Raw genomic sequence first — 27,811 nt, 5'->3', positions numbered from 1 at the left:
CTTATCATGTTGGAGATTTTAATTTGAATCTATATGAGGCTTACTAGTACAGCCAGTAAAATTAAGATATTAAGATTTTGAAGAACCACAAAATCAGTTTATTCTAGTTGAAGCATTTATAGCACACTGTCTCTAGATTAAAGTCAGATATCAGAGAATCCTTTATAGAGGAAACACTCTTCAGTTTGCAGATTTTGGGGTGGCATAAGTGGTGTGATGTATGTGTTTTGTTTTTGAAATATGAGTTAAACATGCCACTTTGCAGTTTGGGATTAGGAAAAGTAGTATTTCCCCCTTTCCCTTCCTCTCTGTCTTTCCTTCAGGCACATGCCATCCTGTACTTTGGATAAGCCCTCCAGAAATACACAAAACATTTCTTTAATCTTTGAAAAAACTTATCTGCTCTTCAAAATGATGATTATAGAAATGTTTATACAGGTCCTAATTTTTTGCTAAAGCACATTTTCAGCCAGTCATATTTGCTGTGCATCTACCTGTTAACTTTTTGTTTTAAGGGGGAAGAAGGTGCCAGTAAACTTGAAGTTTTCTAGTAACATCGCCCCAGATTATGAACTTCAGTGACAACACAAAGTCACAGTCTGTTGCTGATGTTTCAGAAGAGTATTTATAAAAATTCATGCCATCTGCTTATGACCTTAACTTCAGTTCTTTGGTAGCATAAATTGCATTTAGTTAGCAATAGCCATGATAAGAAATGACTAAGTAAGGAGTCTTTAGTTTCCCTTTCTTACATGATAAGCAAGAAATGTTTCTCTCTTTTTCTGTTTCTCCCCACTTTAACTCTGTTATACTAAATCCTTGCCAAAACTTTAACAACAACAAAAAAGTTTGCTTAAATAACATGCATCTATTGTTTAAATAAAATTTTCCCCATAGGGCAGGTATTTTCTTGTATTGGGGTTTTCTGAGAGTTGTTTCATAAAAACAGGCTTGGAAGGGGACACCATTGGATCAAATTGTTAATATTCCAAGAAACTTATTCTGAAGAGAACTACAGTCATTTGAATTCAGAGTTTCTAGTATATTTTTTCCCCAAGTTATGGCAGAATTTCCTTCAAGACATTGTAAGAAATTACAGATTTAGAAGTTTATCTGAACTTTTAATTTTCATAGCTCCAAGCAGATGGATTCTTGAGCATTTCAATACATTTACCATATTAGAACAGTATTTTAGAACAAAGAGACTTTGAGTAATATGTTTATGAAAAGCAATAACCAAGTGTGTCTAATTTTGTTTTGTTCTTTGCTGTTATACTTGATTCTTTACTGCTTTTCTGTGTAGTTTAGGAAGAAAACATACTAAACTAAATTGCATTTTGAGTCTTTTAGTTATAATGGCTAAAAGGAAGACTTTATTAGATTGGGATCAAAATTCATCTATTTACTTATAAGTTGTATAACTTAAGGCAAGTTACCTTCTCCATTCCCTAGAGTTTTCCCAGCTGCAAAATAGGGTTAGTAATTGTTATTCTGTACTAGCATAATGATTATATAAATGAGATAGCATTTAGAATATTTCCTGATGCATGGTCAATAAAATAAATTTTATTGTGTAATTATTGTTATGACAAAATATTTTTAGTGACTAAGCAGGATTCCTAAGTTAGTATGAGAGTTTCAAAGAACCATAGAGGAAGAATATTTTGAACAGAAGTATTAGCATATGCAAATAGACTTGAAGTTGAAAAGAACTTAATGTACTTGGGTAACTGAATATGTGGCCAGACTTTAGTGTTGTGAAGGGACCAGGAAAGAGATATGGTCAGAAAGATTACTGAGGGCCCTATGAGGTATATTGAAATTTAGAAATTTTTACTTACAGGTATCATCATTTGGAATGGTGTGGGAAAGCAGAACAAATAAAAGTAGATTGAAAGGTCTATATGGAGATTGTTCAAGTTGCCTATTCTAGTAAATAATAGAGAAAATTGAGATTACAAAGATTTTGAAGAGGGGGATCTGGTATTGTTTATCACCTACATTTTTATATTTAGTTTTGCTGCCTATCCTTTGACTCTCATACTTGGTCCTTCTAAGGGGCCTGATTTCCCAGTTAGCACTTCTCTTCCAGATACTTGTTGTGTTCACTATACTGAGTTTTGATATCTGATAAATTCTGTCATTTCTGAGATTTGTTATCTCCTCCATAGAATCATTCAAAACAAAAGCCAAGTTATGTCATTCTTGAACTTTTTCCAGATATCTCTGGATTTTCCATCTCTCACAGAATAAAGTCCAAAGCCACTCAGAAATTCAGGGTAACTCGGTAATCTTGCTCTTAGCTAGTAACTTGAAGTTAATGTACTCAGCAGTAAGTTCAAGTAGTTTCAGTCATACCATGGAGGGTCTTGCTGTCTCATTCTTAATTGATCCTCTTGCTACAAGTATATGCCTGTGTAGTTCCTTTATTTCTCTGCTTTAAAAAAAAAAGAAAACAAACAATTCTACCATCCATACCTATTCTGTTCCATTATTGTATATAGAATAAAGGAGAACCCTTTAAAATTAAATCTAGCTTTATAAAAAAAAACTGTTGTCACTATTTTTTTCTTTCTAATTATGCCTTGGATCAGAATTGACTCATCCCAGTACCCTTCATGGTCTGGGGTAACATTTAGGGAGCAGAGTGTTCTATTCTTCCCTCTCTTTGTGGAATTCCTTAGTATTCTCACTAATGTGTGATTTCTGTGTTGAAGCCACACAACAAAAAAAAAAAGAATTCTCTCTCCCTCTTCTGACCCCTTTCCTACTACACATACACTTGAGAAACTCCAGTGTTGGTCTAAAATGAACATTTCTGTGATTTTCTTTTGAGACATTTTATCTTCCACAGTGTTAAGCATTGATTTTTACAATTAATTACAGTTTTTGAATTCTAGAAGTTTATCGTTGGTTTTCATGATAAATACACAAACTGTCAAAAGAAGAGTTAAGTTTGAACTATTTGAATTTTATAAAATTTGGTGAGAAATGCCCTGATATTCACCTGAAACTTCATTGAATTTTGTATTTTTATGCTATTTTTTCCATATTCTTAGAGTTAGAATTTAACTATAAAGGTCCTATAAAGAGAATTAAATATATTCTTAATGCTTATAAAACACTTAAAAATCTCATATATATTATTAATTTTCAAACAGTGAAGTAATTTATTGCTACAATTTATTTGCTGAAGTTCAACTCACTGAACCCTCCTCTCCTCTAAAAAAGACACTTTTTGCCTTTGTTATGGAGTACTTAGAAGTTTGGTGGGTAGGCATGTGAGTCCTGATTCTGAAATTATGTTCAGAATCATAGAAGAGTTTTTATGAGTTTTATCCAGAAAGTCCATCCATTTCTGCAAGAAGATTAAGTATTTACCATTTAGTGACTTAACAGACTTCCCAAAAAAAAGTCTGTTACTTAACACCAAAAGAAATCAGTAGCCTAAAAACATACAGGAACTTAATCATTATGGTGTTTTTAAGATTATGTCTACTTGAGTAGATCTTTCTCAGTCTTTGTTTAGGAAGAATAGTTGAGTAATTGTATATTCTACAGATTTAACAAGCAATTTAAGGTATGAATTGATTATTAAATAGAGAATAGATGCTTTCAGCCAAATTTCACAGAAAATTGGACTTTATGGTGTACATTTTATCATGTCTTGGTAAATAACATTCGACCATAGTTCTTTATCTAAAAATAAGAAAAAAAGGAAACACTTTTTATTTGTAATGGAAAATATATCCTAAATCATAATGAGTGTACAGATATCACATTTAAGGTGACTTTCCCTTCAAGATGGTACTTGTGAAAATATGTAGCCATCATATTCAAATCTTCAGGGCAGGGAAGGTGGCTCAGTGGTAGAGCACTTGCCTTGCATGCATGAGGCCCTGGGTTCGATTGCTCAGCACCACATAAGCAAAAAGAAAAAAAGCCGGAAGTGGCACTGTGGCTCAAGTGGTAGAGCGCTAGCCTTGAGCTGAAGAGCTGAGGGACAGCACCTAGGCCCAGAGTTCAGGCCCATGACTGGACCCAAAAATAAAAATAAATAAATATTCAAATCTTTACAAATTTCTATATCATTTGGCATTTCAGTTTGCTTTGAATTTCAACTGTACTCTCAGGGAGAACACATTGGCCTTAAATTAATGCAATCAGTTGATAGTTTTAGAAACACTAAAGGAAAAAAATAAAAGCCCATAAGAATTAGCACAGATTTTAGAAATTTTAGGATAGACTCCAAGGTGGTAATGTTGTGATAAAGACTTCATAAACAAAAAAGCAAATAATAAATAGAAAAGGTCATAAGTTTATATAGATATGATGAATGAAAATGACTGTTGTGGCCTAAGATTTCTTGTATGCCATTACTCATTAATCATTTAAAAATGCTGTATCTCAATGAGTTGGATTATAAGAAAAATAATATACTTTTGGAAAGCAATTTTTTTTAAAGTAGGTTTAGTAATGACATACACTAATAATGAAAGATACTTTTGAAGAGTCTGGATAATATCTAAACTTCAAAGAAAATTTTATCCATGGAAAATATATATTTGGGACTATCATTTTTCAAGATTAGGCTATTTTAACTTAAAGTAAGCAGAACTGTTGCATAAGACAAACTTTAAGATTAACTTCTTTCTTTCAGAACCTAGAAATAAGCTTCAGTTAGAATCAGATATCTAACATCATAAGCCCATCGGCCCTCAACTGATCAATTTCTAGATCTCAACAGTGCTTTTTCTTCTGTTTTTCACCTAAGAGTAAGGTTAAGCTGGACATTTTCCAAAATACTATTCTTGATAAAAGTAATATTTTTGTTTAGGTGACAAACAGCATGTTTGGTGCTTCAAGAAAGAAGTTTGTAGAGGGGGTCGACAGTGACTACCATGATGAAAACATGTACTACAGCCAATCTTCTATGTTCCCACATCGGTCAGAAAAAGATGTAAGTTAATCAGTTACATTGTATTTACTCAGCAGTATCTGTCTGTTTCTGGGTCCTGAAAAGTCATTTTTAGTTTCAGGGTATTATCTGTGATCCAGTGACCCTGTGTTAAGGCATAGTGCTAGGCTGTGGAAATAAAGACATATTCTAATGGGAAATGAATGGAAAATAAATGTCTTGTGGTTCTTCAGTTGAGATATCATAATACTATGGTAGGAATGGAATAAGCATCATATAGCTTTTAGATCATCTTTTTATTTAACATGGAAAGTAACTTCTTTGCATTACAGTAAATATATACATACTAAACAGGAAACAGATAAAAGGATATTGGTGAGCTTCCATGAAACAACCTTACTGGGCGCTGGTGGCTCACACCTGTAATCCTAGTTACTCAGGGGGCTGAGATCTGAAGATCACAGTTCATAGTCAGCCGGGGGAAGGAAAGTCTGTGAGATTCTTATCTCCAGTTAACCCTCAGAAAACTGATAGTGGTGCTGTGGCTCAGAGTGGTAGAGCACTAGCTCTGAGTACAAAAAAGCTCAGGGACAGCACCCAGGCCCCGAGTTCTAGCCCCACAACCAACAAAAACAACAAATAAAACCCCATTATCCTTACTGGGTAATCTTCTGACTCATAACCTAGACCTTAGAATACCTTCTTTTTCAGCTCTAGGGGTACTTATATAGAACGTATTTGAAGAAATATATTCTAAATTTTAGAGCTAGGTACATAGCCCTAGTAGTAGAATGCCTGCCTATTATAGAGATGTGAACTGTGTGCTTTGGAATGCTAGTATTTCTGTAATTTTTTTTTTTAAATAAAAAGGCTTAGAATGAGCTGAGCACCCGTGGGCTCCATGCCTGTAATCTTGGCTACTCAGTAGGTTGAGATCTGAGGATCAAGGTCCAATTCCATCCCCTGCAGACAAATCTGAGAATCTTTTTACCTTCAGTTAACCAGCATAAAGTGGGAACTTGGGTCAAATGTTAAAAAGTCAGCCATGAATAAAAGCTAGAGGCCAAGTTCCAGCCCTCACTACTGGCACCAAATAAAACAATACTAACAACAAAAACACAAATAGAGCTTAGAACACAGCCAAGTCATAAGTAGCGAATTTCTAAAAGATTTAAATGAATTCATTCTTTTCAAATTTGATTAAACTTTAATTTTATACTCTTTACACCCTTTGATCAAACCAGATACTTTGTATGTGCCCTGGTCTTTTCATTTCAAACTTTACGAATTTGCTTGCGTGTCTATAGAACAATCTCCTGTGGTTATTAACCTTATGATACTCTTAAATGATTTAAACCTTACAATGCTCTAAGGTATGTAACAAATATTGTCCTCATTCATTCAAGTTAATTTTAATAAATCATTTACTGTGTCTTTTTAGGTTGGCTTCACCTAGATTTAAGTCAGGATTTTAGCTTTGGTCTTTGGTTCTCTCATCATCACCCCAGTTTTAGTATTTCCCCCATCCCTTTTATTTCATTTGAAAATTATATGACTTTGGAAAGAAACAATTACTTTCTTGGAGCTATTTTCAAATTAAGTTTGTGATGATTTAGTTTATGATTAGTGTATACTTAAATACCTTATGGAGCTATGTCATCTAATTTTCTGTTATCTTTATTGCCCGTCAGTTATTAATGTAAAGTATATTGAATTATTATTTATGTCTATGTTTACAGATAAAAATTGGGGTTATTTGATAATATTGTTGCAGAAACAATCAAACTACTACTTAGGGTATGTTACTATGATTTTATAATCAAAGTTAAGTTTGATAGAAAAATGGTGATAAAATATTACTGATGAAAGCAGTTCTAACAAAGAAAATATGAAGATTTGCAACTACAACCTAGGATTAGAGCGTGTGTAAAAAAAATGAACCATGGCTGGGTGCTGGTGGCTCACACCTGTAGTAGCCTTGAGTGGAAAAAGCTCAGGAACAAGCAGCTAGGCCCTGAGTTCAAGTCTGCAACTGACAAACAAAGAGCTCCAATATCTGTTTTCTAGAATGCAATACATGTGGCTGAGTTTTAGTATCAGTACAAACACTCAAACTTATACTCAATGTTTTACTCCAAGAAATTTTTGGTTTTAAATAAATAAGGTAACAAAACATGTAAATTACGTACTTGGACTCTAAAGCAATGTAGATATTTTTTTGTATCCTCAGCAAGAATGTTCTAATAGCAAGAATGTTCTCTGATTCTTAGTTTTTTTCAATTCTAAAATGATAATTACATATGCTCTTGGTGTTTTAAAATTATGTAAATTTCTGTAATGTATAGTGTCATAATTTGTACCAGAAAGTCTGTACCAGTTTTTACTTCTTTAGCACTCTTTATGCCATTGAGAATACCAGCTATTAGCCTAGTGCTGATGGTTCATGTCTGTAATTCCTGCTACTCAGGAGGCTGAGGTCTGAGGGTCAGGGTTTGAAGCCAGCCCAGGCAGGAAAGTCCGTGAGACTCTTATCTCCAGTTAACCACCTAAAAATCAAAGTGGTTCTGTAGTTCAAAATGGTACAGTACTAGCCTTGTGTAAGAAAACTCAGGGTCAGAGTTCAGGACTTGAGTTCAAATCCCTGACTGACCAAAAAAAAAAAAGAATACCAGCTTTTTTGTGTCTTGCTAGTAAACAAATATTAAATGTTTTCATGTACATGTATTTAAATATCACTAATTTTACACATGTACACACAGGGAACAATATGACTTTTCTGTGTAGTTATTTCCCATTTGTCTTTCTTCCTTTGTGGATTACCTATTTTTGTGTCATTTCTTGTTTCTTTATTAAGTCTCAGTATATTCTCCATATATTGAAGTTAGTAACCTCTTATTTGATAAGTATTTAAATATTTTATTAGTTCTCACCGTTAGCTTGTTGTGCATATATAATATATAGTATACAGTTTGTCTTTCTTTTTTTTTTTTTTTTGCCAGTTCTGGGACTCAAACTGTCTCTGAATTTTTTTGTTAAAGACTAGAGCTCTGCAATTTGAGCTACCACATCTCCAGTTACAGCTTTTAGAGATAAGAGTTTCATGGACTTTGCTGCCTGGGCTGGGTTTGAACTGTGATGGTTAGATCTTAGCCTCTTGAGTAACTAAGATTACAGTTGTGAGCCACTGTTGCCAGTCAAAATTTATTTTTAAACTGGTACATAATGACCTAAAACTTACTGCTATGAATGGTATACTTTGTGATTATTTCAATACATGTAAATAGTGTATAATGTTTAAATAATGTTAAATGTGTCTCCTCAAACATTTAACATTATGGAATTTTTTTAGTGTTTTTTGTTTTTGAGATCATGTTTAGACTTTTTCCAGTATTTCTGGCACTTTCATGTTTTATTTCTCACTTAGGAATTTATGCCTGTTAAGAATATGTATGTTTAAAGTATGAATTGTAAGGTGTATCAGAATTTTTTCCCTCTTGAGCTGCTATCCAGTTGTTCCAACACCATTTTCTACGTTAGGTCATGAGTAGAAAACTTTTCTTAAAAAGACCAGGCTTTGTGGATGAATTAAAGTTGTGGATATTGTATATTCATTTATAATGTAAAAAAATGTTCTGTTGTCATGCACTCCACAAAAGTAATGTGCCAGATTTAGCCCACATGTTGTGATTTGCTCACAACTAAATTATACCATTTATTTATGGCTAATTGAAATCTGAATATATAGTAGTATCTGATATTCTGGACCTGTTTTTAAGCTCCTTCTTCTGCTTTGTCATAATGTTTGTGTCAAAACTAAAAGTTTTAATTACTATAGCTTTAGCTTTATAAAGACCATTAGAACATCTGAAAGTCCTCTATATCATTTTTCCTTTCATAAAAATATTTTAAACTATTGCCTATCTTTACCAATATTAACTTCTTTTCAGAAGGATAGCTCTATAATCCTGCTAATTTTTGTGTCTTTTAAAAGGATTGTTTATAGTTGCCATTTTCATGCTTTTTCCAGATTGATTTTTTTACTCATTTATAGAATACTCTGTGTATGTAATACTTAGTTTATATCCAACTGTCTTAACAACACTCACGTTAGTTTTTGGTGGAAGAATATACACTATTGAAAATCCTACGAGTTTCTATCTCAGCTATATTATTATGTGTAGTAGGGTATATTACTAAGTTTGTGTGTATCTCATTTTTTTATCTAACATTACTCACGTGTAGGTGAAAGGATTAAATAACTATAAACTTGTAGATTATTAATTTTCAAAAATGTTTCTATACATGAGTATCAGAATTCCTTTTTGATCTCTGGTTTTAAAGGTTTTAGATATTTGTATAATGTATGTATGTGTGTATATACATAAATATCTACAAATAATTGGATAACTCTTTGGGAGTAATATACTCTAAACTAAAATCTAGACTTAATATATGCATTTTAGTCTTATAACTCTGAGTGTGTACTCATTTTGATGATATATAAGCATAATAATATGAAAACAAAGTTATGGGGACCTCTTGTTTAACATTATCTCAAAAGATATGAAATATGACACCTTCACTGTTTACTTTAAAAAAATTGAAAACTATAAAGAGTAGGTTGTATACTTATTCTGGGAAGTTAATTTGAATTTATGTAGTATTAGCCTACAGTGCTTTAGATAACAAAGATTTTCTCATGATAGTGGTAGTTTGTACCATTGGTATTTAACTACATATACAAAGAAGTTTGGTTGAGTCTCCAGCTATTTGAATCCTTTTCTCTCTCAGGAACATGGTGCTTTCAGCATTTACCATAATTTCCTCTCTTGCTTACATCTGGGTCTCTGCTAAAATATCCTATCTGAGAAGCCATTAATGCCAATTGAAGATTTTTGAACTTTTTGGATTTTGGAAATTTGAATTACAGAGAGATGTTCAACCTGTACAAGCAAGATTTTTTTCTGTGTCTCTCTATCCTGGGGTTTGAATTCGGGGGCTTGAACACAGACATGGGTGCTGTCCCTAAGCTTTAGTGCTCACGGCTAGTGCTCTAACCCTTTGAACCACAGCTCCACTTCTGGCTTTTGTTGGTTAATTGGAGACAAGTCTCATGGCCTTTCTTGTCTGGGCTGGGTTCAAACCATAGTCCTCAGATCTCAGCCTCCTGAGTAGCTCAGATTGTGGGCATGAGCCCAAAACACTAGGCGTTTTTTTTGTTGTTGTTGTTTTGTTTTTAAGTTAAAGAACAGTTTTAAGTGGGAAACAGCTAGCTCTTCTGAGAAAGCATTGAGGTGATTGCTGTTAAGGTGCAGTTAATACAAACTTTAGAATGCATACTAAGAGCATTTAAAGTATAAAACATTCCTGAAACTAATCATCTGTACATCTGTGCTTTGACTATTAAAAAATTCAGACAAAATATTTAAGCAATTAATTACATTGAGCCTTTCACTATTTTTAATATTTATATAAACTTAACATTTTAATGAAAAAAGTACTTGGAATATTTAACAAAGTTGTCTCAATTTATCTGATTCATAAGCTACCAGGTTTTGTGATTTAATGGCTACTTTATTTTTTACATAGGTTTTATTTTTAAATCATCTTATTTTTTATTTAAATCTGGTTTGGATTCTGTAATTTTTTTGTGCATGGTATACACACTTTTGCATGTGCTTTAGAAACTTACCCTTTGGATCCTTTTCTTTGTGTAGATAAGCTATAGTCCAAAATTATCATTTATTTGTTTTCTTTTCTGGATACAATGTGTTATCATCATCCTTTAGGCATATTGTACAACAAACTTTTGAAAAGCCACCTTAAAATTTAAGTTATTGACAGTGGAGATGTAGCTCCAATGGTAGAATGCCAGTCCTATGTGGAAAAAAGCCAAACAAGAATTCAAGGCCCTCGAGTTCAAGGTTTAGTACTGGCACACACACAAGCAAAATTTTAAATTATTTCTTTAAAAAAATTTGCTAGTTTTTATTTAATGTAGTTTTGTGTTTTAGAGTCCCAAGACAATAACAATATCTTCACCAAGCTAATTGTAATGTTTCCTAATAGTCATTGAATGATTGGTGATTTATTTGTTAGGAGAGATAGATATTTGAAGTAGTCACTTAAATGAGGAAAGTGAAAGACTTAATGTGTATGTTATTGTAAAGAGGAGTGCCAGATTTGCCTATTAATCTTCAAATACACATTAAATTAAAGGTTCATAAATGTTAGTGTTGTATCAGTTAACAATGAAAATCGCTGGGTGCTGGTGGTTCACACCTGTAATCCTAGCTACTTAGAAGGCTGAAATCTGAGCATCGTGGTTCTCATGTAGCCAGGTAGAAAAGTCTCCTCAACTCCAGTTAACCAGTTTAAAAAAAAAAAAAGGTGGAGCTATAGCTCCAAGTGGAAGAGTGCTAGCAAAAGAGCTCAGGGAAAGTGCCCAGGTCATGAGGTCAAGCTCCATGACAGACCAAAAAACCCAGAAAACACCAAACAGTGGAAATAATTTTTAAAATACAAATCTACAGCTAGACATGGTGGTAGAATCTCTTAATCTCAGTTTTTATATGGCGAGGCAGGAGGATCACAAGTTCAAACCCAGCCTGAGCTGTATAGGAAGTTAATTCCGGGCTGGCCTGGTCTACATATGGTTGGAAAAGAGCCTGTGTAACAAGAAACACAAAAATAAAGTCCTAATTTATTGACTTCTTTCAAATATTTTACATGAAAATGATGAAGATGTCATTTGGTGGGTCAAGAAAAGAACTAGAATTACATTATTATCATTTGATGACAGTGTATATTATAGATTGCTTGACATTTGGAAGATGTATTGTTATTATTACAATTAACTTCCATATTTAACTCTTTTGACAAATATATAGTATGCTATTTAATAAATTTCTCACAAGCTGAATATTTTTTTCTGTGCTATTAAGAGAGTCTTGGAATGGATCACATATTAGATTATTAGCAGCAGCTCTGTTATAATTTATTGAGTACTTGTTATGTTTCTTACCTACTATAATCTTCAAATGAGGTGGGGGGGTGGAATATTTCAATTTACAGGAAGAAAACTGAGGCACTATTCATAGGTAAGTGGCAGAACCAGGATTCACACCCAGATTATTTTCTGATTACATACTGGTTTTTTTCTTGCTGTAAAGTGTTCTTGAGCTAAGGTTTTGTATATATTCTTAAGAAGTTCACTTTCATCACTAACTTTCATCAGACTTTTGTTGTGTGTTAGTAATAGTAGCTGTTATGCTATAGTATTTTTATTATGAATTCTCTTTGCTCCCATGAATAGCACTTCTGTCCCATTCACATTCCTTGACTGTTTAAGTCCATTCTTAGCATTGGTTTATTTCATGAAATATGCTTCTAGAATTTATAAATATTTGAAGAGATAGATTTTGTAAGAATATATACTTGTAGTTTTCACACTTAAGGGAGTATACATCTGTATACCTAGCTGACCAATGCTTTGTTTTACATGGATACTTAAAAAGATTTTGAATACTTAACATTTAACATTAAACTATTATTCCTATAATACACTGTTTACTAACCTTCATGTAGGAGCAATAGAGAAAATGATAATTACCACTATATACTGTGGTATGTAGGATCGCTCTTACAGCTCCTAGACTCCAGGATTCTAATAGCTGACTTTGGGAGCCACGACTTGTCTGCCTTTGTGATGCACTTCTCTCTTTCTTTATTCCTATTCCCATGTCAGAGGGCATTTGGATCAGTTCGAATAACCTTTGAAAAAAGTAGACTAAAATGACTGCACATTCTAAGAATATATAGTTTGAATGTTAGTGTGATTGTCTAGATTGTATAACATCTGAATTTGAGAAGGAACAGTTGTAAGATTTGATGCCTTATTATAAATTAATAAACATATTATACATACTGTTGATTTTGGGTAGTATGCATGAGTTTTAAAACTATAATTGCATAAATCTGCAAACATTAGAAAATTAGAGCAATTTTAGAATTTTAACAAGAAATACGAAAACTTATAAAAATGCTATTGTTTAAATGTTCTTTTCCCTTTGCTTTCTTAATATTATAGTCAGTGTCAGCATGATTTTCTTTTTCCAGGAAAACATTAGAGCAGCCTTGATTCTTCTCTCCATGATTCTTTACTCATTTTCTTTTTCCTGCTTTTAATTCTACCACGAGTACCTTGTTTCTAGTCTCACTTTTGACCTGATTAGTATCTCATTATTTCCATTTCCATCCATTGATGCTCTTAGAATTATTTTTCTAAAGCATATTTTGATCATGTCTCTTCTTTGCCTGTTTTTTCATTGTGTTGCTAACCTTATACTCAATTATAATTGTTGGCATTGAAGAGTCCTTATCTGTATCTTCTTGAAATGTTACAGCCTACAAAGTTTTACTGATCTTTGGACAAAATTTTCAGTAATGCTTAATAGTTCATACTTGCTTTATACTTGTCCTTCTGTACCTCAAAATGTAATAGTATAATGTATTCTCTTTCCCCATCATATAGCCTGTGTTCAATGTTTGGATGGTTGTCTAACAGAACACTGGAAATACACAAACAAATTTTCACATGTACTTTTCATTTACTTAGCTTAAATATCTATGTTAAGAAATTTTTGTGAATAGACAAATATACCATTTATCATGATAACTTACTTTCAAATAATTTAATCTATTAGATAAAGGATAATGAGGCAGTAATTTCAAAGGCATTATGCAGCAAGTGCCATGAAATTCATATTATTAACAAATCATAAAAATCATTAGCCATATCTACATTTGGGTACTTTCTTTTGTCTTTTACTATTAGATCCTCTTCACGTACATGGTTATGTACAAATAAGTTTTCACCCCATGTGATAAACATCATTCATGTGTGTTATGAAAATCAGGATACGATGTAACAAAGTGCAAACTTACGTTTAGGTAATATTCAAGATAGAATTTATTTTCTTAAAAATCAAGTAGTTATAGAACTGACTTGCTGAGATTTTAGCTTTGTGTTTGTTGGCTTTGTTTTTTTTAAGTGAAATAATAGTGCTTATATAGTTTGTGTGTAATTGTTTATAAAGACTCTTAATAATGTTAAAGATTACTTCCATTCCAGAGTTTAGTTTCATCTGGTATTCTCTTAAGATATGTGGAACCTCCTATAAATGTTTGTTAATGTTTTATGAAGAATGAGAAATCTATAATATACAGATTTGTAAAATATAAATGCGATGCTCTGTGTTCTTGCTTTGTGTTCTAATATAATTAATTTGTTTCTAGATGCTGGCATCACCATCTACATCAGGTCAGCTGTCTCAATTTGGGGCAAGTTTATACGGGCAACAAAGTAAGAATTTCATATTTATTCTGGTATACTTTAAAAAGAAAAATAAATTAATAAAAGAATTAGTGTTGACCCTGTGGATTTATTTTGCAGTTTAAGAGAAAAGATAGCCCTCAGAGTTTTATTTTGCTTACATTAGCAAAACTTCATTTCAGGCCTTACTGATTCTAAATTTGTTATTACTTGTATGTAACATAGATTGAAGTTCATTTTGACATCTTTTGTATCTGTATATTCTTACACAGTTTTTTTTAAACTTTGCTAACAAATTAAAAGCATTCTTTGTTTTCAATTAGAGGAGGTTAAAATAATTTTTTATTCAATTGGCTTTAAAGTTTGTTTTTGGTGTTTGTGTGTGCGTGTGCCTGCGTGTGCGTGTGTGTGTTTTACGTTTATTGTAAGCCATCTACTAAGCAGAAATTTGTGTATTTTTTTCCTCTAGCAAATATTTCTTTTGCTTTAGCTCTTTCTAGTGATAGGATCTTAACTTTTTTACTCCAAGTTCTTTTCTTTTTTCATTATACAAGATTATATTTTTTAAGTCAAGTAGTTGTAAAGCGCTTAGCACAGTGCCTGGCGCATAGTAAGCGCTCAATAAATGATAGCTTTTGTCATCAAATAAAAGTTTTATAAAACTTGGAATTATAAAGTATCTTCTTATTTTTCCAAATCAATTTGCCAAAATATTACATGATAATAAATGTTACCATTTTTGTTAGGAAATTAGCTGAATTCTTACTACAGTTAATAGTATCTCTGTTAATCGATGGGGAAAATTGAAACAAAATTCTGATAGGCATTAGAATAGCTTGTTACACCATTTTACCTTTAATGTCAATTTTAGCTAGTGGGAGGATGAAACTTTGTGTACCAGCATTGTTTCCTTTCCTTTTTTTCCCTATCATTTACAGTTTTCCTCTTTACCATGAAATATAACGGTTATTAATTCCTTATATACCTTAGCAGCTTCCTCAATAAACAAATATTTTAAAAGCTTCTTATTGCCTAAGAACATGTAGCTGATTTATCCAGAGATGCATATAGTCTGCTATTCAGTCTACTGTTAGATAGTAAAGTGTTGTGTTTAGACTGATTTAGTGTGGTTTTTACCCTTCTGGGAAACTTACCATAGAAATACCTAGCTATTTTAAAGGCATCTGTTATTTCAATAGAGCAACAGTAAAGACATTATTTTGTTATCATCATAAAGCCCCCAGTTTATCATAGCAGAAAATAGACATGGAATAGAGAAATTTTTCTCATGAGAAACAGATTTTATAACATTGATGATAATCAGCTATATGGACTCTTTAAAATCTGATCTGACCAAAAAAAGTGCAGTATGAAATTGTAGTTTGGCAAAGCACAAAAAATATTGGGTTTGAAAAAACAGTAACATCATTTTATGATACATCTTTGTTAAGTTCTAGATTTGTATAAATCATAGTGTTTGATGTTAAGAATATACACATTAATAAATAAGCAAATTTATTTTTCTTAGAAAAAATATTTTGAAAGTATTAACTAGGTTAAAAAGAAGCCTTATTTGCCTACCATTTCTTGTTGAACTTCACTGTATTGAGTGTATTTCAATTAACATGGTAATACAACATTTTGAATGTCTAGCTTACTCTTTGAAGTTGACATTTAGGTATTAACTTACTGAGAAATTGAACCTTAGGTCAACTGAACTGATCTTTTTTGAGGTCAAGTTACCATTGTTTTTCACAGTATAGATTTAGAACCTGCTACTAAAAGGCAGCCTAATTGCCAGCTTTCTGTTAGGAAAGTTCTTAAAGGGTCAACTAATTTGATGCAAAGTTAGAACAAATATACTTTTAGACAGAGGGACCCAAGCTCTTACATAGGACTTTGAGTGCCAAAGTTTTAACTGTTTAAGTCAGAATGATGAAATAAGAGGATCCAACGTTAATGAAGGATGGATAAATAAAGGAATTACTAGGTAGGAGTATATGATAAGTGTTATTCTTATGGTAGTATTGTAATTGTACACTGAGATTGATAGAATTCAAAGTTCTTCTTTCTACAAAGTAAAAGTAGTGAGCACTGTTAACTTTGTATTATTATTCCCAGTGTTTATTAGGAATTCATGCCATTCAAGTGTGAGGTCTACTATATGTTGTTTATTCTTGATGATTAGAAAAATAAAAGGTAGAAAGGTGGAGAAAGATAACCTCTTCAGAACTAAAAAAAGTTCCTCCTGGAGTAGATTAAAACCTATGTTTTGTTAGATTTAGGTAGATGTGATTTGTAAAGCTAGTTCATACCTAGGAAATTCTAGACTACAGGATTATATGACCTCAGGTCTTACAGAGTGATAGAGTGATTTTATCTACATGTGTAAGTAACTTTTCAATCAAAGGTTCATGTGACTCCTGTGTATTAAATAATGTCTGTAGAAACCTGTATACTGTTTTATGCAAGTGGTTTGATGCTCTCTACTTGGGTTCTTTGAATATGTAAGATTTGAGGTATTACAGATTTAAAGGCTTTCCTATAGTTATCTACTAGATTGGAATCAGCAGGGAACAAAGTATTAATTTCTCTTATTCAGTGTGTTGGCATTAGGGGTGACCTTTCATTATTCTTGTAGGACTTGAGAATGTTGTACATTTATTGATTGCTTCCTATACGAATGTTATCTCATGGACAATATGGTTAATTAGTTACGTGGATGAAACCATAATATTTATTTGCATTAAGTTCTTGAAGACCTAGGGCTGTAGTTAGAAGACGATACAAATCTTTCTGGAATCTAGACTTTGGCTTCAGATTGATAGCCAAATCTAATGCTTCTAACAGACATCCTTGATTTTATTTTATTTTTTTAAAGAACTCCTACATGAAGGTTACTTGCTTTATGGAGAACCAGAACTTAAATGGGAGGTTCAGATGTGATGCTATTGAAATTGTAAATGAAGACACATTTTAGTTGCTTAAGGAACTGAATTTGATGGCTATTTGGGAGTACCTGTCATACATACTATGCTATGCTATATGATGCAGATTGTATATAGACAAGATCATCTCTCTGCAGTGGACTTACTACTGTGATGTTATACAGTTCTTGTATGTTTTTAATTACCAGTATGTCTTAACTACTCTGTATAATACACAAGTACTTGGTAAATATTTGTTGAATGCATATTAAGCAAGATATTTGGATGTATAATATAATAGTATAAGTGCACAGTTTACTTTACTATGGAGTGACAGATTCTTCTGGTTATTTCAAAACTAGGATTAATTAGCTGTTTTGGAAAACAATCAGCAAAAAACTCACAGATGAGGTTATGTTTGATACTGGCTTTGAAGAAAAAAGTTTTAAGTTCTTTTAGCAGGGGGAACAACATTCTCAAGCATAGTGTAGACTTGGGAATGGTGTACGTTATTGAGGTAAGGGAATCCTGTTAGGTTATCAAATTGATTTCAGCCAAAAAGTACAACTCTTTTCTGTGGGATGTATCTCAAGGTCTTTGCCACTAATAAAATTCAAGAGGAAATCTATAGCATAAGATTTTCATCCATGGGGCTGGGAAGGTGGCTCAGTGGTAGAGTACTTGCCTTGCATGCATGAGGCCCTGGGTTCGATTCCTCAACACCACATAAGCAGGAAAAAAAAAAGCCGGAAGTGGCGCTGTGGCTCAAGTGGTAGAGCGCTAGCCTTGAGCTGAAGAGCTGAGGGACAGCGCCCAGGCCCAGAGTTCAGGCCCACGACCGGACCAAAAAAAAAAAAAGATTTTCATCCATATAACATCTATTTTCTACTGGAATCCTTCAGTTTATTGGACTATCCCATTTTATCTTCATTAGCTTTCTATCATAGGCATGTTTTACTGTCCCCCCCTTAAATGAACCCCAAACCCACACCACCTTATATTTATTATTTTACTGTGTGTTTGATGCTATTTTAAGCATTTTATATAAAATAGCTCAATCTTAACAACTCCCTGAGAGACTAAGGAACTTGAAGGTTATATGGATAGCATTAACTTTGTAAGGCTGACTATAATACCAGTTGAGAACTGATTTTTTTTGACACCTGGAAGTTACATAATAATTACTGAAAGTCATAACCCAAAATGACTGTAGTCTACTAAGCTATCAACTGAAGACATGGTGAAACTACTTTTTATTCATCATGTATGAAGTGTTACCTGAGTGTGGTGTTATTCTAAGAACTAACTAAGAATATACATTATTAACTCTTTAATGAAGTTGGAAAAAACATGTTTGGTTGATTGTGGTCAGTCATGTTTGGTCAATCAGTTGATTGCTGTATGCCAGTACTGGGGATTGAATGAGCCTTGAGCTGCCACTCAGCAATCTTGCTCACAGTTGGCCCTACTACTTGAGTCACGCCTCCAGTCTAGAATTTTGCTAATTAATTGGAGCTGAGTCTTGTAGACTTCTATTCCTGGGATCCCTTGGGACTGTGATCCTTAGATTCAGCCTCCTGATTAGTTAGAATTACAGTCCTGAGCTACTGTTTATTGATGTGCTGGAGTTTTGAATTCAGTCAAGGCCTCATGCTTCCTAGGGACTCCATCACTTGAACCTTGCTTATGCTTCCTGTGTTGCGCAATTACAGTCACACTCAGATTTTTCTTTGACATGGATCTTGCTTTTTTATCTTGCAGTAGCTTCAAATTATGATCCTACAATCTCTTCTAGGTAGCTAGGCTTGTAATATGAGCCACTGCATCTAACAAAAAACCCAATATGTTAACTGAAGAATGAAAAAGCTAGTAAACTGAATTAAGAGAGAAGGCAAATGAAGTAGGATGTGCCAGACCACAAACACCTGAAAAATTTAGAGAAGAATTTGGATTTTTTTTTCTAAGTTTAATGACAAAGATTTTTAAGATATGCTTGTATTGGGCTGGGAATGTGGCTCTGTCGTAAAAGTGCTAGCCTTGAGTAAAAGAAGCTTGGGGACAGTGCCCAGACCCTCAGTGCAAGACTCAGGATTGGCCCCCCCCAAAAAAAAAAATATATATATATATATATATATGTATATATATATATATATATATATATACATATATATATATATATATGCTTGTAATTTTTAACAGTTTTAAGATCATTCCCCTTTCTTTTTTTTTTAACAATTATTTTGCTCTGTGGAAAGTAGACTGACTAGGTTAGGGAAGAAACAAGTGTCAAGGCTATTACTGCAGTAGTAGTCAGTGTCTGAGCATGAAAGACTTGGACTAGTGATGGAGGTATTAGGAAACTGGTCAGATTTGGGATATTTGATGTAGTATGTATATAGAAGGGAAGGGCAAGGATAGCTCTAAATTTTGACACCTGCATTACTTTGTGAATGAATGCTACTAATCTGTAATAGAAATGTAGGTTGCGGTGGAATAATATAAAGTGTACTTGAAAAATGCACATAATGCATGTAACAATCTTGTAAAAGCCTTAAAAAGTTCAGCCACATGTTGTCTGTGATTCTAAAATGATACTGACAGCAAAATCTTCTCATAATTGGAGTTGTTGAAATCAGTTAGCCCATCATGTTTCTTCTCTTACATGTCCTTGACCCTGAGAGATCAAGCTCTTCTTGAGGTCTTTAACTTGTCCTTGTTTTTTCTTTCTTTCTTTCTTTTTTTCTTTAATATGTTTGTGTTTAAGACAGGGACTTCAAAACTTTGGCTTGTTGTCCTTTTGGCCCTGAGTATCTGGGGTTATAGTCATGGCACTGTACCTGTCTCACTTGTCCACATACGACTTGTCATTCTCTTAGACTGCACATTAGTAGCATCTACTTGTCTCTTTAGCACTACCACCACCAAAAACTTGATTAAATCTATTTTATTTAATTCATATACTGTTTCCTCCAGGAAGCTTGTTCTGATGCCAGACCTACACTCAACAAAATACCTCAATGTTAGTGTTTACTTGTAGGCTTATTATTTATTTGTTTATTTTAATCAGTCCTGAGGCTTGAGCACAGGGCCTGGGCAATGTCCTTGAGCTTCTTCGCTCAAGGTTAGAGCTCTACCACTTGTGCCACAGCTCCATTCCAACTCTTTTGGTAGTTAATTGGAGATGAGAGTCTCATAGACTTTTCTGCTTGGCCTGGCTTCAAACTGCGATCCTTATATTTTAGCCTAGGAGCTAGGATTACAGGTGTTTATTTTTAAGTAGTCTGTTTTGTAGCTCTAAATTTAAATAAATGGGAAAGTTTTTTAAAAAATTGTTTTTATAAATGATGTACAGAGGGGTTACCATTTTCCTAAGTCAGGTAATGAGTACATTTCTTTTTCTTTTTTTTTTTTTTTTTGGGGGGGGGGGGGTCCAGTCGTGGGGCCTGAACTCTGGGCCTGGGCACTGTCCCTCAGCTCTTCAGCTCAAGACTAGCGCTCTACCACTTGAGCCACAGCGCCACTTCCGGCTTTTTTCTTTTTGCTTATGTGGTGCTGAGGAATCGAACTCAGGGCCTCATGCATGCAAGGCAAGCGCTCTACCACTGAGCCACCTTCCCAGCCCATGAGTACATCTCTTTTTGGCCAATGTCACTCCTTCCTTTGCTCTCTCCCAGTTTTTGCCTCCTGTCTCCACCCACAAGTTACATAGTTCATTTTCTATATAGTGTATAGTGAGTATCACTGCTGCATTTGTTCACCCTTTGTTCCTCCATTTTTGTGCCCCTTCATTCCTCCCGAAGACATAAACAAGCAAGACAAAAGAAAAAAAAATCCTTGTATGATCAGAGGCACAGAAGCATTGTGCCTTTGTGTTCCTCTCCTGAGAGAGTATCCTACTTTGGTCTCACTGTGTGAGTATCTCCCAGTGTATTTTAGATCTAGCTTCTACATATGAGAAAAAACATGCGCTGTTTTTCTCTCTGAGTTTGGCTTGCCTCACTTAGCATGATTTGGTCTAGATTCATCCATTTCCCTGCAAATGGTATTATCTTTATTTTTTCTAATGGTTGGGTAAAATTCCATTGTGTATAATACGACATTTGTTGGATGCACTCATCTATTGTAGGGCATCTGGGCTGTTTTCCTTAACTTGGCTGTTGTGAATAGTATCGCAATGAACATGGATTTGTAAGTTTGAAAGTAATTTTGGTAGGAGGAGATGATGACTAGTAAAGGCATAGGGACAGATTTGAAGAAAGGAATAGGGAAACAAGGAGATTATTAATTGAATATATAGTATTATGAATACTAGAACAATAATTAGGAAATCTTTCACGTCCTGACAGAATTCTAATTGTGATTGGATTTAATGCTATGAAATAGTGGTTTACAACCCATACTCTCAAACAGGTTACTCAGACAAAGTCTGCTGATGGGAGTCAGATATTAAAGATCCTTACATAATATGAAAGTTAGCAACTACCTTAAGTGATTATAAAAGAATATTGAAATAGGAGTCAAAAACCGTATGGTTATCTCACTGCTTGTGATCTTGAGCAAATAAATTTAATGCCCAATTTCATTTCCTGTATATAACGTAGTTGGATGATGCCTGAAATTTTGTGTACTTCTGAATCCTATAAACTTAGTGAAGAAGATTGTATAGTGAAATAATATGTATTTATTCCTTCCCTAAAGCACAATCTCCTAATTGCCCTTCTCTTTCCACTGACTGTTGTCTGTTCTGTCAGCCTTCTTGCTCTAAGGTCACTTGCAGAGCCTGGGGCCCAGACTCTGGGCACAGGATAAACAACCTAGGGTTGCATCCCAGGGACAACAGGGATGCCTCACTGTTCTAGCACTGACAAGGATTGTTGGGTTATTTGTTTCAAATATTAACTTGTGTGTCAGGTCCTCTAGTTTATTTTATCTAAAATGTAGGAGTTCTTAGTGAGCTTTTTATTTAGCTCTTTGCAGTAACAATAACTCCCAATACTTTTAGATCAGTCATTCAAAAGTTTGGTAAGAGGGCTGGGAATGTGGCTTAGTGATTAAGTGCTTGTCTAGCATGCATGAAGCCCTGGGTTCGATTCCTCAGTACCATATAAACAGAAAAGGCTGGAAGTGGCTTTGTACCTCAAGTGGTAGAGTGCTAGCCTTGAGCAAAAGAAGCTCAGGGAAAATGTCCAGGCCCTGAGTTCAAGCACCAGGACTGACAAAAACAAAAAAAAGTTTGATAAGCACACATTCATGCATTCATGTGGGAACTATGAGAGAAGCAATATGTATGTGTTTTGCTGTAATATGACAACATACTTGACATAAACAAATTAAAAAGATAGAAAACTTAGTTTGATCCCAGTGTTCTGAGGTTTCTTGTCATTGCAGGGTAGACATGACAGAGCAGAGATAGATCCCATGCTAGCTCATGAGACAGTTTTATAGGAAAGATTTATCAACTGCACATAGGACAGGTTGGAGATAAGACATTGAGTGAGATAAAGTGTCATTTAGGACTGGCACCCTTCCTCAGTATGGGCATAACATTACATTTCTACATGAAGCTGAATACTAGAGAATGGAAAGGGTACTTTAAACTCTGTTGTGTCGATTAAGGTTTCCTCTACACACACTCCTTAATAAAAATTTCAGGGAACTTCATTTAAGTATGACTGTTGAGGGATTTGGTTACTGTTCTTAAGTTTTTGTCTTCCATATAACTTGTATTAGTAGAAATATTATTTAGGGCTACAAAAAGATTGAATATCGGATGGCACATCTTGCCATACGTATTTAGAGATATCTTTGTGCATCAGATATAATTAATGGAATAATTTCCTAGATCATATTTAGGTTTTCTGCAAAAACATCAATGAAGAAGCCAATTCATTCATAATTGTTTGAAGAATTCAAAGATCATTTATTTAGAGTGTTCATATAGTCCTAAAAGAAAAATATTGTACCTCCTTTACACTGTTCTTCATTCTTCAATCTTACTTATAAAATTGTGTGTGTGTGTCTTTTATAGGATTGTTAAGAAACAGGAAAGTGAGATAAAGTAATAGCATAATGCTTGTTTTTTCAGTGGTTAGTAAATTTTAATTCTTCTGTCCTCCTAGTCATTTACTCACACATATGCTCATATATACATTTTCTCTCCCTCCCTATCTCCCCCTTTTCCCTCTCCTCCACTCCTCTTCCTTTTCTCTGTCCCCTAGTCTGGACTACTCTAATATTGTGGAGATGATTTTTGTATGATTATTTCCAATCCGATTAACAAAATAGTAACTTTTCTTTTCCCCTGAACATACCCAGTTCTAATATTTTGACTGAAGTGTAACTCAGGTTTAATGACTTAATATATTTTGTCCTAAACCTTTGCATGTGCTTATTCAGTACTATTAATTCTGTTTTAAAGAGTTTAAGTTAAAATAGCCAAATGTTCAAGATTGTTTTGTTTTGGTCATATTCTCTCTCTCCCCCCCCCCCCCCCCCCCTTTCTGTTGTGCCATTCATGGAGCTTGAACTCAGTGTCTGGGCACTGTCCCTGAGCTTTTTTTGCTCAAGGCTATAGCTCCACTTATGTCTTTTTTGGGGGATACTTTATTGGAGATAAGAGGCTTAAGGATTTTCCTGCCTCATTGGCTTCAAATCGCGATCCTCAGATCTCAGTCTCCTGAATAACTTGGAATATAGGCATGAGCCACTGGCACCGGGCTGACAGTTCAGTTTTTAGTCATGTACTTTACTCTTTTGATCTTTTCATACTTAGTTCAACAAATGACGCTCACATCTTTGAATTTATTAGCTGTTTTTATGAAGTTGAATTTTGAAAGCTAAAATTAAACTATTTTATCTCAGCTTTTCTACTTTTAGGATTATGCAGTCAAATGCCAATTCCAAATTGAGTAAATATTCTTACCTATTCTAGCTTTTTAAGAATTTTGTTGCTAATTATATTTACTATCTAAAATATTCTTGAAATAATAAATTTTATCATCCAGCAGTAGGATAATATGAATGTAGAAAGTAGGGTTTATCAGTATATGTTTATAGTAATTAATGTGTGAAAAGGGTAAAAAGGTAAACTTAAAAAACTGACAAAAAAGAAAAAATGACTGGTTAAAATTTACAACAGCATCTGAAGAAAATAAACATACTTTAAAAAGAAAAGCTGAAAGGTTATGATTCAGTAGGCCCTCACATTGCTAATAGAGATTTGTCCTTGGTTTCCATAATGCTGCCATTAAAGAACACAAGGACTTAAGAGATCTAAATTCTAGTCCTGGTTCTTGATGTCGTGTCACCTTGGAGAATTCAATTTACTTACCTGAGGCTCTAATTCCTTATCTGTAAAATGTCAACATTGGACTAGGTGATTTTTTTTTTTTTTAACCTAAAATTCCATATGTTTTGGTGAAACAGTTCCTGTTAGAAATTTGCAGCTGAGCTGACTTTAGGACAGAGGGGTTTGGGTAGTAGAATTTAAGCTCCCTGGGGCTAGTCTTCTCTGTCCTATTCACTGTTGTATCGCTGGCAGCTACCACTGTGCTCACCACATAGTAGGCACACAGTAAGTATTTGCTGAACAAATTTTGTGAAAAGCTGAATTTTGGTGGTTGATTATGGAAGCATCTATAGAAAATGTGTATTTGAAGAAAGGAGATGAGTGAATTCTAAAGGAACAAATAGGCAGTTTTCTAATCTCTATTTTGTCATGGATTTGGAGAAAGTAACTGCAGCTAGTGGCGTTCTCATTGTCACAAAACTTAAGTAGAATTGGATGCTGGTAGCTAATACCAATAATGCTAGTTACAAAGGAGGCTGAGATCTGAGAATCATCGTTTGAAGCCAGCCCAGGAAGGAAGTCTGTGAGTTTCTTATATCCAGTTAGCCAACAAAAAGCTGGAAGTGGATCATCTGTGACTAAATAGTAGAGAATCCAACCTTTAGCGAAAAAGCTAGGGACAGCACAAGACCCTGAGTTCAAGCCCCAGTACTGATGAGCGTGATGCTCATCTCTCTCTCTGACTAAACCAACCTATAATGCCAATTTTCAGGTATCTCTCAGTGAAGTCTTCATTATTGTTTTTAAAGCTCTATCTTGTTATACCAAAGATAGAGTTCAAGCCCCAGTACTGACGAGTTCAAGCCCCAGTACTGATGAGCGCGATGCTCATCACACACACACACACTCTCTCTCTCTCTCTCTCTCTGACTAAACCACACACACACTCTCTCTAACTAAACCAACCTATAATGCAGAAGTTTGAGGTTGCCAATTTTCAGGTATCTCTCAGTGAAGTCTACATTATTCTTTTTAAAGCTCCATCTTGTTATACCAAAGATAAATTTTGCAAAGATGACTGAGAGAAAATATTCATTCATTGCCTATGTAGTATTCTAGTCCATTTGTTTAGACTAGGTCACAGTCTAAACATAGACCCAAAATTAGACAAAAGAAGAAAAAAAATCACCTTAAATTCTTAGCACTAAAATCATCTACTTACTGATGGATTCTTACTCTGTTTTAATTTTTATTTAACCACAGTTCAAAATAAGTTTGGTTAGTCAGTATACCATTTTTCAACAGATTAGGAACAGAAAACACTAAAAGTTTCATTGGGAAGCTAGAGACAGGAGGCATTTATAGATAGGATAATAACAACTGACAGCTTTACATTCTTCAAGAAATAAAAAGGAAAAATATGTGTGTAAAACTATAATAATTCTGGATCTTTAAGAAAACTATTTCTTATCTGAATAAACATTAAAAAATAAATTATTCAATCTAATTCATTTTTATAAAGTTTCAGAACTTGTAAAGTTTTTTAAACTTGTAAAAATGACACCTGTATTAAGCACATCTACCCCTTTAGCCCAAAATACTCCTAAAAATATACAAGATCATTATACCTTAAAATCTATTTATATCTTAATTTTTTGTCTCATCTATACCAGATGGGGCTTTTTAATGACTGCTGGCATTATGTTAATAAACATAACATTGAAAAATACATATTCATAATAGACTTTCTAAAGTGCATTTGAAAGGATTAAATAGTGAAGTTGCTTCAGCAATGTGAGGGTGAATGCTTTTTCTGTGTGCAGCACACACAATTGCAAAATTTCTTAAAGGCATATTTGTATGTACAAATTTTGCAACTATGCCCTTAATAAATTTGAAAACACTCATTCATAATATTATAACACTTTGTTACAATCCTTGACAAACATAATTTGTTGTAAAATAGAAATATGAAAAAGTAATACAAAAGATATTTAAAATCATAAATTTTGGGGTAGAACTTTTTTTGTTAAAATTAGAGTCCATTTGGAGTAAACTGAATATGTCCACTTAAAATATGCATATTAAATCATTTAAAATGTTTTAAATTGCCAACTCCAGAAGATGGATATCAATTTCATTCCTGATGGCAATGAATTTCCTTCTTCTGAATTTTTTTATTAGGTGCACTAGGCCTTCCAATGAGGGGGATGAGCAACAATACCCCTCAGTTAAATCGCAGCTTATCACAAGGCACTCAGTTACCGAGCCACGTCACGCCAACAACAGGGGTACCAACAATGTCACTTCACACGCCTCCATCTCCAAGCAGGTATTTATTGATGGACTATCACAATGTATCTTTGTAGAGTAAGCAAGCTTGTAGTTTTTTAATAAGGTAATTATTTGATTTTTCTGGCACAGTACCTTTCACTAGAAAAAAAAAACCTATGCTTATTTAAATTTGTTGCTAGTTGATAAGTATGGTGCAAGATGTTTTTTATCATGCAACTAGTATACTAGTTGGTCACCTGAGTGGATCAAGGTTTAATTACCTCCTGGGAAAGTTTTGCAAAAACTTCAAGTAATTCTAATCCTTGATCCCTCACCACACCACACATTCATTGCTGTACTGAAAATAAAATAAATGACATAGATTATGCATATTAATATGGAAAAATTAGAATGACATGAATTTTGAATGAAATTATTCAAAGTGTATATGTGAAATACATTTGTAATTTAATAGTCACACTAATGGTTCTCTCACTTTAGATAGCGCTTTAGTTCCACTATAATTTGCCCATTTTAATTTTGTTTTTTTTTATTTTAATTTTTTTATAGAAGATGACTTAATGCAGGAATCCAATAAAAAGTAGGAATTCAACTTGAAAATATATTTGAGATTCTAGGATTAGATCAAATATTTGTAGAGAATTTTAATGAGTGATTGTAGAGAGCTTATTTAGTATAATGGACTTCTTTTTCAGGGGTATTTTGCCTATGAATCCTAGGAATATGATGAACCACTCCCAGGTTGGTCAGGGCATTGGAATTCCTAGCAGGACAAATAGCATGAGCAGTTCAGGGTTAGGTAGCCCCAACAGAAGCTCGCCAAGCATAATATGTATGCCAAAGCAGCAGCCTTCTCGACAGCCTTTTACTGTGAACAGGTAAGATGTTTCTTGATACTGTGTATAATTGTCTTTTGGGATATCCTTAGATTTTCCTTTTCGTATTCCACACTTCGTTCTTGAGTCTTGGCTTCTGTCTCATAAGCGTGTTTCATTTCATATTTGTATGCAAAGACCCTGTTAAACATTGCAACTTAAACACTCCTGAAT

At 33.7% G+C, this 27,811-nt stretch overlaps 1 protein-coding gene across 5 annotated transcripts in view; it reads left to right on the top strand.

Annotated features, from left to right (window-relative positions):
• Cnot2 (CCR4-NOT transcription complex subunit 2) overlaps window positions 1-27,811 on the top strand; it is an 87,429-nt gene that overhangs the window by 39,949 nt on the left and 19,669 nt on the right. For 3 of the 5 annotated variants that reach the window (XM_042698647.1, XM_042698649.1, XM_042698648.1), the window contains 4 exons: window positions 4,838-4,960; window positions 14,216-14,282; window positions 26,652-26,799; window positions 27,458-27,640. In XM_042698647.1, the coding sequence (XP_042554581.1) occupies window positions 4,838-4,960; window positions 14,216-14,282; window positions 26,652-26,799; window positions 27,458-27,640 (521 nt within the window). Of the gene's footprint in view, window positions 1-4,837; window positions 4,961-14,215; window positions 14,283-26,651; window positions 26,800-27,457; window positions 27,641-27,811 lie in introns of those variants that run through there. The other 2 variants (XM_042698650.1, XM_042698651.1) reach the window with 2 other exon arrangements.

The sequence above is a fragment of the Dipodomys spectabilis genome, unplaced genomic scaffold (genome assembly GCF_019054845.1).
Source record: "Dipodomys spectabilis isolate Male_0828 unplaced genomic scaffold, ASM1905484v1 ptg000234l, whole genome shotgun sequence".
Classification (NCBI taxonomy): domain Eukaryota; kingdom Metazoa; phylum Chordata; class Mammalia; order Rodentia; family Heteromyidae; genus Dipodomys; species Dipodomys spectabilis.
This window is presented reverse-complemented; position numbering and strand designations above follow the sequence as displayed.